Genomic DNA, 16443 nt, shown 5'->3' with positions numbered 1-16443 from the left:
GGGTGGTCCTGTCTACAGCCTACAAACTACTTAGCATAGCAATGTACCATAGACAGTATATAGCATAGACAGTATATAGCTAGCATAGACAATACATAGCATAGACAGTATAACATAGACAATACATAGCATAGACAGTATAACATAGACAATACATAGCATAGACAGTATAACATAGACAATACATAGCATAGAAAGTATAACCTAAATAAATAACAGACAATGTTGCATATATATAGGATGGATTTGTTTCCTCATAAGCGATGGGAATGTTGTCATATATCACATGTAGTGATTATTTTTTGTAGTTTGGTGTGTAAGTTACCATACTTGGAAGTAGAATTGGAGAATAGTCCGTGGTTTACAATAACGCAGCTATCAGTCCGTCATTTGTAAAATAGCGCCGCTTAGCGGTGAAGATAGACTCTAACCACACAAAAAACGAAATTCAAAGTAATTCCATCCCTAATCACTGTTTGCTTGTTTTTGTAACCCGAATTATTACTAAAAAGAAAGTCACATTTAAAGACAATATAATATAAAATAAAACTTTGTTTTAAAACTCACACGCAAACATCGCTGCACCTAGAAATAGTGTTTTAGGTTAATATCATAGTATTCACAGCCACATAGAGGGACTGTGATATAATCCAAGGGAACAAAGTTATGGTGGATCAATTCCCTTTGGGGAAGGGTCGTCAGCATGTATGTCCTGTCAGTATATATATATCTACTTTTCTTTTACATTTCTGTCACTTTATTTCCGCACACCAAACAAAATGATTGTGTGAAAGGGGTTGATTTGATTGTCATAGTATACTAAAACCTTGTCTTGGTTATAGAATCTTAGAAAATTATTGAAATAAAATGTAAAGTTAGACCAAGCAAAATTGAATTCGAAAATAATGTAGAGTGTACCCATGTTAGGTTGTTCAGCTCGAAAAAAACAGACTCCAGTTAATGCGAAAGGGCTAAAAAAAATGCACCCCAAAGGGCGGCATGTATGCGTATAGTCGAATGGCTGAGTGGTGCCTGGTTACATGATGAGTGAATACTACGAACAATGGCTACGACACTAATCAGAGCCAATCAATACTTCTTGGGGTTACATTGCCATTATCTCACATTATCTCAAGCCTGTCACAATAGAAAACCCTTATGTTCTGAGCCTTTATTCACCATGTTAATCCCGTAATCCCGGTGTGTTTTCTTTTTGTTTTAAATATTCATAGTCTATGTATACATATCATTCTACAATGACAAGCACAGCAGGTGGACAGATAAATAGATAGGTGTGTAGATAGATAGACAGAATGACAAACGAATTTACCTTCAAAATATTTTATACTAGTATTCAATTCATAATTACATAGACATACTTTTAGTGCATTGTGAGCTCTTCCATTCCCATAGGCTTTGTCAGTGCTATGTATTTTTTTAAAACAAACAAACAAACAAACAAACAAACAAACAAACAAACAAATAGACAGACAGACAGACAGACAGACAGACAGACAGACAGACAGACAGACAGACAAACAAACAAACAAACAAACAAACAAACAAACAAACAAACAAACAAACAAACAAACAAACAAACAAACAAACAAACAAACAAACAAACACAATATATATTAACTTCAATGGAAATCTTGGTTGAAAGTTATTGGAGTTCAACTTCCAGCAACAAGCATTGACTCCATGGAAAACACTTTCATTTCATCAAAATTATTTTAAAAAACACTACTCGTGATTGGGAGGCAGTTGAGGAGATTTGTATATTGTTACATTTGTAAATCACATGCATGCAGTTGAAGACGATAAATACATGCAAATATTGTCTTCAGTAAATAGAAGAGAGCACACATGGATTATATAACTAATAAAATACCGGATTGTTGCTATAGTGGTAATAATCAATACAATAGGCCTAGGGTAACACAGTCTATGTTACATTGTTTGCTAAATCTTTCAAGACATTACGTGATTCGATATTACGATACCAAATGCCAAAAGTCGCCGCTTTAGAATAGTTGTTTATTTTCTTACCACCGTTAACACTTCGTGCACCATCGTGACAATGGTTATAACAGCAAATATAGAATCCGAGAGCTAGAGATTGAAATTAAGCCCTCTACGGTTACAATTTGTTGTTCCCTTTATTTAAATATTACCCTATTTTTTTTAACACTGTCTGGATCGAGATTATTAAAATATTAAAATAAATGCAAGATTCAACAAGATCTCGCTAGCTTTGAGCTTGGAGTAATTATACTGCCAGTACAATTACTCCAAGGTTTGAGTGACTTTTAATAGATCAACACGTTCAAGTAATATATTACACTAGAGCTTGGAGTAATTATATTTATACTGACTAGAGTGAGTATTTGACGTCACAGGCATATTGACATTTGATTGGTTTGTAGTCACCCAGTTTACAGACATGCTTCAGTTCGACATACTGTGCTATTGAATAGAATTTATTATAATTAATTCAGTTGAAAGTGCTAGCTGCATATATAATTCAGAGCGTCATCAGTCGATTCTGTTGTGCTTGGTTTGGACTGCGTAGAGGACACAGCGTTCGTCACCTGCATATTTGTGGTCTGTCTCTCCCCTTCTGGTAAGTATTACATTTCATATCATATCACAAACATGGACGACACGAATGTCAATATCAGTATGACGGTCACAGTGGCAGTACGGTTCTCACGGCATCCCGACTTGTGTGGTTATATACGGTGTACTGAATCGCATTTCACTGGCTCAAAAACAAACATCGTCCGGGGCCCAGGAGAACTGTCCGGTCGAGACGCGCTCTGATAGACAACCCGGTCTCTTATGCATTCAAACATCTATGCTTTTTGCTTTAATCAGTATTTTGACGTGTCTTGGAATACTCCGACATCTGAAAAAAAAACACTAAATTTTAGGTTGTTTCGCATGACGTATATTTGCAATAACGACTTGTAAATTTAAAATATATGAGTGATTGACAAGATTAAGTTCGAGGTAAAGAGGAGAGTAACACCCATGGTAATGTAATATGGAAATTGAGAGCGACCTTCCGGTGACTTATCTTGTATATCCATCATATGCAGGATACACGTTCAACTAGTTTCTATTCTTAGGTAATATAATGTGGTTGTGTTTTCCGTGTATAACTCAAACTGTCAATTGAACGTACATGGATATCGTCCATATCGTTTAGTCTAGTTACGTGTCACCGACCTCATAACGACAGTTGCACGTATAGCCACACAAGCGTTCAATTTAGAAATCCGTGTAAGGATGTAAACAGTTTTGGTTGCGTGGAAACGGACAGATCAAACAAAGGAGTTGTGAGGCCGCATCGACTAGACTGCATAAGCTGATTGTATCATTCTGCCTACAGTAATTCGTGGTATTTCATTTTGTATTAATATTTCAAAGTATAGCAAACAGTTGAAATTATTTAAACGGGTCAAATTTTTCTGGGGTTCGGTATTTTACAGATCGTTACAGACCGTCACTCAGAGCGAAATCCACTAGTGTACGGGATCTGCGGTTGTATGTGCAACCTTTGATGCACAATCTAGTATAACAACCTCGCCCAATAAAACTCAGTCCTGTAGCGATACTTAGGTCTTTCTATGCAAACCAAAGGTTGTTTCTCACATACCCAAATCAAAAGACAATAGAGATTCCCTATCGATCGCGCGCAGTCCGAAACAATGAAATAGCATAAATATAGCAACGGAAAATAGCGCCCTCACTCAATGAGATGTCTTAAGCATTCATGGTTCACCTGGGGACGTTGTTTTGCTCCTAAGACCAAGTAAGAGCGTTGCCATAGTACCACATCCAAACCTTCAAGAATGCTATTTTGACATCATTAAATGAGTTCGGCGCCAAATTTAGCTAAAATCATACAATTGTGACGACACAGCTAAGATAACAAAGTCGGAGAGATGACTAATGCTTTCATGTGTTACTTATTAGTAGAACTATTCCTCACCAAATTATGCAACAAAGTGGAATTTCAAATTAAATCACTTGACCTGGAAAAAAATGCCTGATGACCCTGTAGGAAATTGATAAAAATCGCAGTTTTGTGTAATGTCGTGAATGACAACTGTGGGCGATGACTGGATTGATTGTTCACCATCCGACATCCAGTGTAACATATCATCACATTAACAAACAAATTGAACACTCGAGTGTGCAAGTATTTCTCATGTACAAAGAAATATTTCGATATCCACAGTATACCCAAAGGATAAAACACTAAATACAATTTGTCAAATTAAAATTCGAAGTGAACTGTTTAGATGATAATAAGTACAATCTTGTTTTTCACTTTTTCTTTTTTTTTCAAATTAAATTCGGTATTTATAAGTTTACCTTGTAATGATATATTATTTGTAGGTTTTCGGTCTCACCAAGCTTTTTACCAAATTTCCCCAAATTGTTTTTTTCCTTCTTCAAATCCGTGCCCCTTACACTCTGACAGCTTCTCCTTACTTCTTTGATTCTGCATAGTGTATTTCTCTGTGTTGGTCACGTCGACAGTACTTGACCATTACTTTTTTCCTCATCCAGACTATAAGGGCTTTTTGATGGACCTAGCTTTGTGTAAGTAAGAGTAGACTGTGCAAGGTTTGATCTCCACCCACATTCTATCAAATCATATAATTACATAAAAAGGGTCAGGGGATCATTCACTGAGCAAAGCGGTTTAAATATGTTGTTATTTGACTGTACCTGTCACTATATGTTTACAACACTTGGTAGCTATAGTGTTGGTTAAAAACAGTCGTGATAAAACTGTGTCTACTGCCTACCCGCATGTCTCCTATATGAGTGCAAAGTCTGTTATATTGAATTTAGTATGTTACAAAGAAATATTATCATGAGAAAAATAAGGCCAAGAAGAAGAAAAAAAGAATTGTTTCTGGTCAGAACAGTTTGTCTAAAATGGCCGACGACGTGCTTCTTGTTTCTTATGCTCAACAAACCTGTCACTCAATCTACTACTTATAGTAGTTGCTGTTCGTTTTACTTTAGAGCAAGTGTGTATGTGGGGCAGATGTCATTTGCTTGTTCATGATTGGCTCTGCAGTTAACGTTGTCTTCACTGAAGTAGGGAGGGTATTTTTTCTGTTTTCCCACGGATCTGCAGACTGCATGGGCTGGATAAACACGAAAAAAAGACCGACGCGAGGGTATTTTAAGTGATGCGCGCGCTGACCAGAAACAATTCTTCTTTTTTTTTGGCCCAATGATTTTTATTTAAAAAAGCATGTTGGTTTGATGCATGGAATGCCAAATGATAATAACCGGAAGGTAAGAGGAGAATGACGTCATAAAATGAGTGAAATATGTAAATATCATAATGGAATTATCTACAACACTATACATACCTACAATACGACGTAAAATAATGCTATATATGTTGTTTTGAAGATATATACTAGAACTTTGTTAAAATGGGAGTTAATGCCATTGTCATGATACTTGGCTTAGCTTTAGGCACCCTAGAAATTGTTTTGACAATGACGTGAACTGAATTCAAGGTGAAGATGGAGGTATATTATATATTGAAAATTTGATGTAAATAAAAAAGTAAGATATTTTAAACTTTAGTATTATAACTTAAAAAAACAACATTTTTTTTGCAGGTTTTATTCCTACAAACAAATCATCATGAGTAAGTCAATTGAAGCAGTTTTCAAGGAGTACTGTAGTTTCGGCAAGGGGGCCAAGGGAGCCAGTGAGCTAGATAACAAGAATTGGTCAAAGTTATGCAAGGATTGTGGTTTGATGGACAAGAAACTGAATAGCACTGAGGTGGACATGATATTCACAAAATGCAAGTAAGTCTTGCCCTTGGGACACCTTTTGCATTGGTGTTGTTGTTGTTGTTGTTGTTGTTGTTTTGGGGTTCCTTTTTTGTTCTTTTTAAATATTAAATTAGATTCTTTCTTAATACTGTAGTTATATAGTACATGAAGAGCGTGTATTACACATAGTTGGTTCATAACCTTAGCTTGGAGTCCACGCTTTCACCTTTTACTGTACACAAACACGAGAAGTATCTTCAACTGGACATAGTTCCAGACTATCTTCATGGAATTATGCATAAAACGATACCTAGTAAACAGACATCAGATTTGAAAAGAGTCTTAATTTCCTTGTTTTTGTTACTACTGTATCTTAGTGGCATTGTCAAATGAAATCATGGTGTGCAAATAGTATGTGATGTGAGCCACTCTACAAAGTATTAAATCAACTCATGGAATACAAATCTGAATACCAGATTTAGTAACAGATAGGGACAATATACCATTCAGGCACAACATTTTAGTAACCATAGGGAAACTTATGCGATAGGAATCTGTCTGTCTGTTTGTTTGTCTGTCTGTCCATGCATTTGTCTTGTCTGTCTGTCTGTCTGTCTGTCTGTCTGTCTGTCTGTGTGTGTGTGTCAGCAATTTCATTGGCTGCTTTGAAATGAATTGTGTTAGACAGTGCAGGTATATAATCAGTTTTTTTAGCAAAATTTTTGCATAGTAATGATATTCATAAACTTTGTTAATTAGAATGTTAATTATGCAAATTAGTACACAACTATGTCACTTATGAAATGAACTTTTGCCAAGTATTGTGTCATTCAATCAAATCCCTGACATTTTTTGTAATAAAATATGTAAATTAGGATAATTAATATGTACTTATTTCACTCAAAAACTAGGCAGTTATAGACAACTACATAAAATATTTGTATACATTTCATTGCACTTAATGTTGCAATGGTTTGGTGTTAATAGTTCTAGAGTTTTTGTGTCTGTTTTTTCATGATTTAAATCAATAATTTCTCCTCACTCATTGTTAATTTTTATTTCTACCCCCCCCCCTCTCTCTCTCTCTTTATCTATCCCTCTCTCTCTCTCTCTCTCTCTCTCTCTCTCTCTCTCTCTCTCTCTCACTCGTTGTCATTCATATACATGTACTAGAGCTAAAGGCGGAAGAACAATGACTCAGGCTCAGTTCAACGAAGCTATAAAATGTGCTGCAAAGGCCAAGTATGGAAGTGATAGCGATGAAAATGTTCAGAAAATTAAAGATAAAATGTGTTCATGCCATGGACCTCAGACAGCTGGTGCCACGGTAAGTAGATACACAACAAACTATGTTACACCATAGTTACATTTACAGTTACCACACTCATTAGGAGTGTTAATAATTGTCACACAGATGTCTGCATATATTGGTTCCATCAACTGGCCATAGTACTTTCATTTGTCAATAACTGTCTTCATATATTGGTTCCATCAACTGGCCATAGTACTTTCATTTGTCAATACAGGTACATGTAATAATAGCTACATTTATTGTGAGTGACAATAAAATGATATTATAATGATAAAATATTTTGTGAAAATAAAATAATCTGAGGGTTAGAATGCTATAATGTGATTGGCTCCAACAAGATTTTGTTGCAGAGTGGAATGGCTACATGCAGATGTCATCCAGTCAGGTTGGAATTTTATAGGTCACATCAGTTGAAGCAAGACTGTACTTTAAATCTACATCAGCACTGATGTATTTCCTAACAATTTGTTTGTTTGTAAATCAACAGAAAGCTGTGAAGGCTGGTGGTGTAGACAGGCTAACAGATACCAGCAAATACACTGGCGCTCACAAGGAGAGATTTGATGCATCTGGTAAAGGCAAGGGAATGGAAGGCCGTGCTGATAAAGTAGATGCCTCTGGTTATGTAGGAAACTACAAAGGTGAAGGGACATATGAAAAGAAATAAAGTATTAGAGTGAAAAACAGAAAAGATAGCATTTCATGTTGATACACTGTAAGAGTCTTGTTAATTTACAACTGTAGAATCACAAAAGATATGCTGTGTTCCTTGAAGTGTGTAGATGCGGGATAAATCTTTCTACCTTCAACATGAAATGTTAATGATTATATCCAAATTTAGAAATGTTCAGAAGTGCACTTGTATCTTTGATGTGAATTGATATAATATGAATAAATTGTGAAATTTCTATAAATGTTGTAGACAACTATAATAGAACATGTGTACTATTACTGTGTTTACTTTAATCTTTATATGACATACTCTCCTTGGAGTTAGACAATTTAGTTTGTGTCTTTTTTAGAGAATTTTTAGAGAGTTTTACTCCCATTGCTTTTTATACTGTATGTATTTGAAATTTGCTGTGTTGATGTCAATAAATTTCTGTCTAATTCTTATGAAATAAGTGGATCACTAGTGGTCCTATGTACTTGAAAAATCCTACGAAGTAAGAAAAATGTTTATAGTTTTACAAACCATTGTGATAACACAACACTAAGAAGTGTTTTTTGAGCAGACAAAAATGTCCAGTTTTGAAGAAAACAGTACATCCTAATATCAAATTCAATATATTCTATTACACATATATCAAATTCATGCTGACCTTTTACATATATGCTAGCAGTCAAAAAGTGGAAGGTATATTTTAACAGTTCAGTCACGAAATAAAAAGTTATTTGCATTCTCAAAGCAATTTTAACCTTGCTTCATGGAATTTTCCATTTCAATATTTCTAACTGAAGTCCCAAAACATGACAGTCGTTTCAAAACTGAAATATACAGATTAAATAGTTTATGTACATTATCTCTATATACCGAGATTATCTAGAGATTATCTCTATAAACCGAGGTTATCTAGAGATTATCTCTATATACCAAGATTATCAAGAGATAAGCTCTATATACCAAGGCTATCTAAAGATTATAATATCTCTATATATGTGTTTAGTTCTGATATTTCATCATGTTTCTATACAATCCGACCAGTTCTTCCTTTGGGTAAAGTTCATCCTACAAGTTTCAAAGTCAATATTGTGATGGTATTTGCAGGGAATTAATTCCATAATAGTTAACAATAAAACCATAATCTATACAAGTCTGGCTTACACAATATTACTCTGTAAATCTACTATTGGTATTGGTATTGGTGAATAAAAATATAGAAACATTGAAAAGTTTTGTGAATTTGTGATTTACCCATCCAAAAAGAATGAACTCCATTTTCAAGGTGGACCTCAACAAACTTGAATACCGACTGGTCTGCTGTGTCCTGGTATGTACTTACACAGGGACCGACTGGTCTGCTGTGTCCTGGTATGTACTTACACAGGGACCGACTGGTCTGCTGTGTCCTGGTATGTACTTACACAGGGACCGACTGGTCTGCTGTGTCCTGGTATGTACTTACACAGGGACCGACTGGTCTGCTGTGTCCTGGTATGTACTTGCACACCGACTGGTCTGCTGTGTCCTGGTGTGAATTTGCACACCGGCTGGCCTGCTGTGTCCTGGTATGTACTTGCACACCGACTGGTCTGCTGTGTCCTGGTATGTACTTGCACACCGACTGGCCTGCTATGTCCTGGTATGTACTTGGCCTGCTGTGTCCTGGTATGTACTTGCACACTGACTGGCCTGCTGTGTCCTGGTATGTACTTGCACACCGACTGGTCTGCTGTGTCCTGGTATGTACTTGCACACTGACTGGCCTAGCTGTGTCCTGGTATGTACTTGCACACCGACTGGTCTGCTGTGTCCTGGTATGTACTTGCACACCGACTGGTCTGCTGTGTCCTGGTATGTACTTGCACACCGACTGGTCTGCTGTGTCCTGGTATGAATTTGCACACCAACTGGTCTGCTGTGTCCTGGTATGTACTTGCACACCGACTGGTCTGCTGTGTCCTGGTATGTACTTACACAGGGACCGACTGGTCTGCTGTGTCCTGGTATGTACCTGCACACCGACTGGCCTGCTGTGTCCTGGTATGTACTTGCACACCGACTGGCCTGCTGTTTCCTGGTATGTACTTGCACACCGACTGGCCTGCTGTGTCCTGGTATGTACTTGCACACCGACTGGTCTGCTGTGTCCTGGTATGTATTTGCACACCGACTGGTCTGCTGTGTCCTGGTATGTACCTGCACACCGACTGGTCTGCTATGTCCTGGTATGTACTTGCACACCAGCTGGCCTGCTGTGTCCTGGTATGTACTTGCACACCGACTGGCCTGCTGTGTCCTGGTATGTACTTGCACACCGACTGGTCTGCTGTGTCCTGGTATGTACTTGCACACCGACTGGCCTGCTGTGTCCTGGTATGTACTTGCACACCGACTGGCCATGGTCTGCTGTGTCCTGGTATGTACTTGCACACCGACTGGCCTGCTGTGTCCTGGTATGTACTTGCACACCGACTGGCCATGGCCTGCTGTGTCCTGGTATGTACTTGCACACCGACTGGCCTGCTATATGTCCTGGTATGTACTTGGCCTGCTGTGTCCTAGTATGTATTTGCATATAGCATTGACGTATACCACGATCAGCTGAACACAAATGGCAGAATAACAAGTATGCTCCCTTTATCTGTACCAAATGTGTACTGTCTTATATCTTGAAAATTGAAAATCACACACATTAACTTACTTAATATAACATAGTCTAGGATCATAATCCATTTGAAGACATGGTTTCCAAGGAGAGGTTGGCTATTAAGTTATAATTACCATGCCTTAACACACAAACCACACACTGAATCACTTACAAACACAAAACACTGACACATATACACAATCCATCTGAAAAGTGGTTTATTACACATCCATTTGAGGAAAATCAAAAAATAAGAAGAACATGCCAGTTGAGAAAAATACAAATACACTAGCTTACATGTAATAGCGATTGTGGTTATTAACTACAGATTGGGAGAATGGACGGGGTATAGATATTTAGAGCACATAGCAAAACATCACATATTTATGGTATGGAAACACACGGCACATAGCAAAACATTACACACTGGGTATAGAAACATCAGACACATAGTAAAACATCACAAACAAAACTATGTAGATAGATATGTGGGTGGTCAGAATCAATAATGTTAGTACTAAAGATAAACAGAACAAAGACTAATGTATGTATGCAGTAAGCTAATCTAGATAAAGAGTATACAAGGTCATCTAAGGTCAAACACTACAAATAAAGACTCTACATTCCATTGTTTAGATTTGAAAAGATTTAAAACTGTGTAATTGCAAATCAAAAAGTATACACATCTCAGAGGCTCAGAAGCTGGCATGAAAAATATCAGTGAAATAATTTTCAGAATTGAAAAGCTGTGAGGTCTTTATATATAGTGGTATAACTTTGTGGAAACACAGTGCTGTGTTACATATGTTATGAACACATATGGAGTCCATCCTTCAGAAACATCTGTGTGCGTTGTAAACAAGACAAAGAATAGACAGTGACACTCTGCAGCATTTGAAAACAAATTGTACTGAAATATTGGATACTAGTTACGAAAAACAAACAAACAAAAAAACAACGTAAGAAGTCATAGAGGATACAATAAAATGTATAAACAACAACAATTTCAAATTACTTTATCTATATCATTCATACTATTGCCATGGTTCCATTCAGAATCTTTCATTTTCAATGGTAAAATTTCGCAAAAACTGTTCATGCAGACAAACTGTGTAAAGAATTTCTGTGGAGTATACATTTCACAGGACAAATTACACTATGATAGACAAGTTCCATATTTGGATAGACAAGTTCCATATTTGGAAATCACTGTTCTGTATTTCACACATTGAAATAATTCATTCTAAAGTTAAGAATAGAACATTTAAATAAATTACAGGGATTTTTTTACAAAAATTAATCTCATATTCACACACTGAATAATTACAAGCAAAACACTCTATCTTTTACCTAAATGTAACTAATTTGATAGATTAAAATATAATTTACAATAATTAAATTGACTTCACATGCTGTTTATTCTATGTTTTCTCATCATCGCACAGAGAGAATAAATTATAAAGTAGACTACATGTACTATATTATAGATATTATCTACATAAGAAATACACAAAGTGTGTCAGTATTTCTGACCATGCAGCAACTGAATCAAACAAAATTGGATCAATATCACCAGTTATTAGGGCATATAATCAATTGTATTACTGACTTCCATTCAATTACTTATTGAGAGTTTATGATATTTACCAAGGGAGTCATAAATATATGAAATTCATAATTCTATCATTATGACTTGCCTCCACTCATTCTCATTCAAATATGAACTTATCAATAAGATAATACATAAATATCTGGGGTCATTTCAATGTTTATAAATTTCAATATTTCAATATAATCCACCCCTTAGCATTATTTTGTCTCCAAACTCAAGTAGCAATAGAGCAGAATATCCTATCAACTGGGGTTCCATTACAAGGCTATTTGAATACATGGGGTTTTGTCCATACATTTGTATAGAGTCTAATCACTATAACCGTTTAGTACCTTTTACTATAATACCTACAGTGGTACACAGATACATAATATTTGTACACAAGTTGGTCGGCATCTTACAATTAAATTCTGTCTGTCTCATAAAACTGTTAATATTTGAAAATGAATATTAGCACCAGATATAGAATAGCAAGAAACAGTACGGTCAAAAATGTATTTCTTGTAACCATGACAACCGATACAGCTGTAGGCATCAAACAGATCAAAATTCCATGTACAGATACGGCACCGAGGAGAATTAATATACAGATACAACAAGACTATAGTTGGCAAAATATTATAGTGTAGAAAACACTAATAAGTTGACAAGTTTTGAAGAAAATAGAGCAGTACTCTAAAGATAAAAACACATGGAAAATACATAATATTATAGAATGAGAATGTAGAATATTATAAAAAAGAATCAAAGTTTAGAAAAATAAAGAATAGAATTTAGCAGTATTATCAAAGCTTGATATCACAAACCCTATAAAAATACAAACATCTTGTAGAGCCACACCCTATAAAAATACACACTATAGTTTAGAAATGTTAGTTCACACTGACAGTTGAATACTTTTCAAGACCTGTGCACCCCACCAATAGTAAATACATATACTGCAGGCATTATATACTGGCATTATCAAAGTTCAATACACAATACAATACACAACACACTACAAATTACTTATGACCATCACTCCTCTATTGTGGCTATACTGAGTTTCATTGAACTGTTTGAAGGGTACAGAAGTTCTCTACAACATGCAAACAGTGGGAAACACGTCTCTGATTCCTGCAGATATGGTTTGGTGTTGAACATGTAAAGATTATGCATACATCAATAACACATTTGGAAATACAGAATAAGAGGAACAGAATTTATCAAATTAAATTCAAGTTAGTTGTTTACTGGTTTAAAAGCTCAAATTCCAAACAAGCCAAGCTACTTATGTTAAAGAGATATTACACCACTAACTGTAACATTGATAACCTTTTGGTCTTGTAGTGATAATATAACTATTAGGTATTAAAATATAGGTACGAGTCAATATGACCTGTTCTGGGTCAATCCCTAATGGTCATTCATCTTCTTGCATTTAGCCAAAGGTTAGACACAGGTAAATGAACCCTGATAGCATTTAAACACAATGGACAAATTCACACACACAAAAACTGTACAATACTGATGCTGTATGAGTTCTTGGTGGTATACTGAGTTCAATGTATAAACACTCACTGTATGGAACCAATATCACATCACTCTAATAAGTCCCTTGTGGGTGTGCCTATTCTATGCATTGATGACTGGGGTGTGGTTCTGTTGTACCAAGCTCACTTCAATACTCAGTAGTAAAGAACAGAGGCTACTACCCTCCTTTCCTATTAAAGGAGTCACACCATTGACAACAATGGGAACCCCTTTGTATGCTGAATACACATTCTTTCAGTTATTTGTAATTCTAAACATCAGAGAATTAATGACCCATTTCAAGTTCACCTAAACGAAGGGTTTGAACTACCAATCTATAATTTACATTCACTAAGTATTCCCAGCTGTCCTTGAGTACAATTCTAGTGGGATTTCAAGACAAAATTTATGCAAAGCAGTTAAGCATGAAGGTCAAAGGTCATGTAAGAGGTGAACGACTTGTGATCGCCTGACATGCATGACATGATCAGTCTGTATTATCAACAAAGTTGTATTAGCTACTAATCCCGCATTTTGCAAATATTCCTGATAAAATGCAACAAGAATGAAAACATACTTGGATTTAGCTTGTGATACTGGAGTTGATATTAGAAATATGGCATGGTATTTTAAGAGACGGAATTTATGTGAATAGCCTGCAACATATAATGCTGTATAGCAAGTAGATCAATTACACAACAAAAGAAAAGGACTGGTCTATCGTTTATATGGCAGCTGCAACATTTGATGACAATCTCGTAAAAATGATATTACGCAGGTATATATAAATGACGTCAGTTTTTAGTTCAGTGCAAAGTGTCTACTTTTTTTGTACAGGTTTCAGTAATTCTAAACTGTCTAAAGGCTTGATAGTTAAGGTGTTATTATATACGGACCCGAGGTCAAAAGGTCAACCCATGCATACAATGCATGAGTAAACACAGTATTTGTGCTATTGATAGATCTATACAGGTGGTACAATCCTGTGTTCTTTCAACCCATTCTAGTTGTTATTAGCCTTCTCATCAAACCTGACATGGTGCACAGTGTATTACAATCTGTTTAAGACCTTGGCTATATTATTCATATAATTTCAATGTACCAATTTTCACTTTCAGAAAACAATTTCTTGAAACAGGAATGGGTCAGACTGTTGTTATCTGTAATTGGTCATAATTTACAGAAATGAAATAAATGTATAAGTATCTGACAGTTCTAGTTACATATGATTAGTGACATGTTCCTGCTGTCAAGCATACAGCTGACAACTACTGTATTTGGGTGTGTCCACGCTACAGCTATAATTAACATGACTAGAAGGCCAAGCAAGGTATTTTTATAGCATTCTGTCTACTTTGTTGATAGCATAACAGTTGCTATGGGAATGACCTTGTTCTCCTAAAAATGAAGCACATAGGCATAGATGTGGCTAGCTGCATACCTGCCACTAGAGGGAGCTATTCAAAATAATATAACCACTGTCCTGATTTTAAACAACATGAGATCAATATGCCATATCCTTAAAACTCTATAGCTGTTTCTAGAAAAAAGTTACATATTCAGTTAATGGAAAATAGGGATATATTAAAGTTTGGAAATTTTGGAGCTTATTGCATACAAAAACTCTAATTTGACAGAAAGAAGCCATTCTTATGATTATACCTCACGTTGTTTTTGTGTGGATAAAATAAATCTATGAAAGATTTCCATTACATTACAAAGTATTTTTAATGTGATACAAAGATTGGACAATAATTGAATCAACAACCACTATTATATACCTTATTTTTCACTTTGTCAGTTTGTGTGATCCATTGAGTGACAAACATACATATTTTATGTACAAGAAATATGTTAGATAAATTAATTCATTTAGAACAGATAAAATGTGTTCAATACATTATGACAAAGTTCCTACAAGACATCTGCTAGAGATATCAATATGCTAATTACTGTACATTGGCAACCAATCAGATGTACAGAATACCAAACCTCAGAAGTTAGCATGATAATGATGATATGTATGATGGCAGAGATTGTGTTTTTGAATGTGATGAATTTATTTCATTATCTTGTTTACACTAATTCCTAATTCTGTGATACTTTTTTGGAATATTTGGCAAATATTTTGACACGTCGTGAGTAAACTCAAAATTTCATATTTTTGGCAATATATGTCTCTGTTTTGTGATATTATTTAGCAAACTAGATTCACAAATTTACTGAAATATTATAGGAAATCATTACAAAATATATATTTTATGAGTTTTAGTCAGAATGGCTTGTATGAAAGAGACAATGTTGAAGATTTGAAAGAAACGATTTGAAGAGATATATTATCATAACTTATCTGTTGACATGGTAACTTGGAATACTGTATACTTAAATGCATTATTAAAGCAATGTTGGTTGATATAAATATAAATTCCATTTGACATTTCACTTCCAGCCTATGACATCCAGATTATAATGGTTACTTCCCATGTCACAATGAATCTATCTCTTACCTACGTACTCACAATTAATATGATGAGACAATTGGCATAGATAACAAACTACTGTAATTACCACACTGATGTGTAGTCATGTTTTGGAACCCTGATAATGAAAAGTGGAAATTTTGTGAAATCAACAAACATTTTATTTCATGCGTGTTCAAGAACTATTATAACTAAGAGACCTTAGTAAAATGTATTTTGGCTTATTTTGTATAATTTACTTATCAACAACCCTTTGTAGACAAAAGTGCTGAATTTGAATCTTTAGATTCCTGAAGATGTGTTTATGTGAAAATAATAAATCATGAATGTTGATATAAATTGAAAGTTTCAACTTTGCTGCTGACATCATCACTACTGTAGTGACAGCAATATG

At 35.3% G+C, this 16443-nt stretch overlaps 1 protein-coding gene across 1 annotated transcript; it reads left to right on the top strand.

The window, feature by feature from the left end:
* The first annotated feature begins 2480 nt into the window (after positions 1-2480).
* LOC144437261 (tubulin polymerization-promoting protein family member 2-like) lies at positions 2481-9027 on the top strand. Its single transcript, XM_078126164.1, has 4 exons — positions 2481-2623; positions 5661-5855; positions 6996-7149; positions 7622-9027. The coding sequence occupies exons 2-4, from the start codon at positions 5686-5688 to the stop codon at positions 7799-7801; spliced, it is 504 nt and encodes a 167-aa protein (XP_077982290.1). The 5' UTR covers positions 2481-2623; positions 5661-5685; the 3' UTR covers positions 7802-9027.
* Positions 9028-16443: the final 7416 nt, after the last annotated feature.

Source organism: Glandiceps talaboti, chromosome 7 (genome assembly GCF_964340395.1).
Source record: "Glandiceps talaboti chromosome 7, keGlaTala1.1, whole genome shotgun sequence".
Classification (NCBI taxonomy): domain Eukaryota; kingdom Metazoa; phylum Hemichordata; class Enteropneusta; family Spengelidae; genus Glandiceps; species Glandiceps talaboti.
The sequence above is the reverse complement of the archived record's forward strand: the minus strand, read 5'-3'. Positions and strand labels throughout refer to the sequence as shown.

Excerpts from the sequence above, each read along its gene's own strand:
- LOC144437261 (XM_078126164.1), top strand. The coding sequence starts at position 5,686 with ATGAGTAAGTCAATTGAAGCAGTTTTCAAGGAGTACTGTAGTTTCGGC. Across the intron at positions 5,856-6,995 it reads ATGATATTCACAAAATGCAA|AGCTAAAGGCGGAAGAACAA; the intron begins GTAAGTCTTGCC and ends TACATGTACTAG. Across the intron at positions 7,150-7,621 it reads CTCAGACAGCTGGTGCCACG|AAAGCTGTGAAGGCTGGTGG; the intron begins GTAAGTAGATAC and ends GTAAATCAACAG.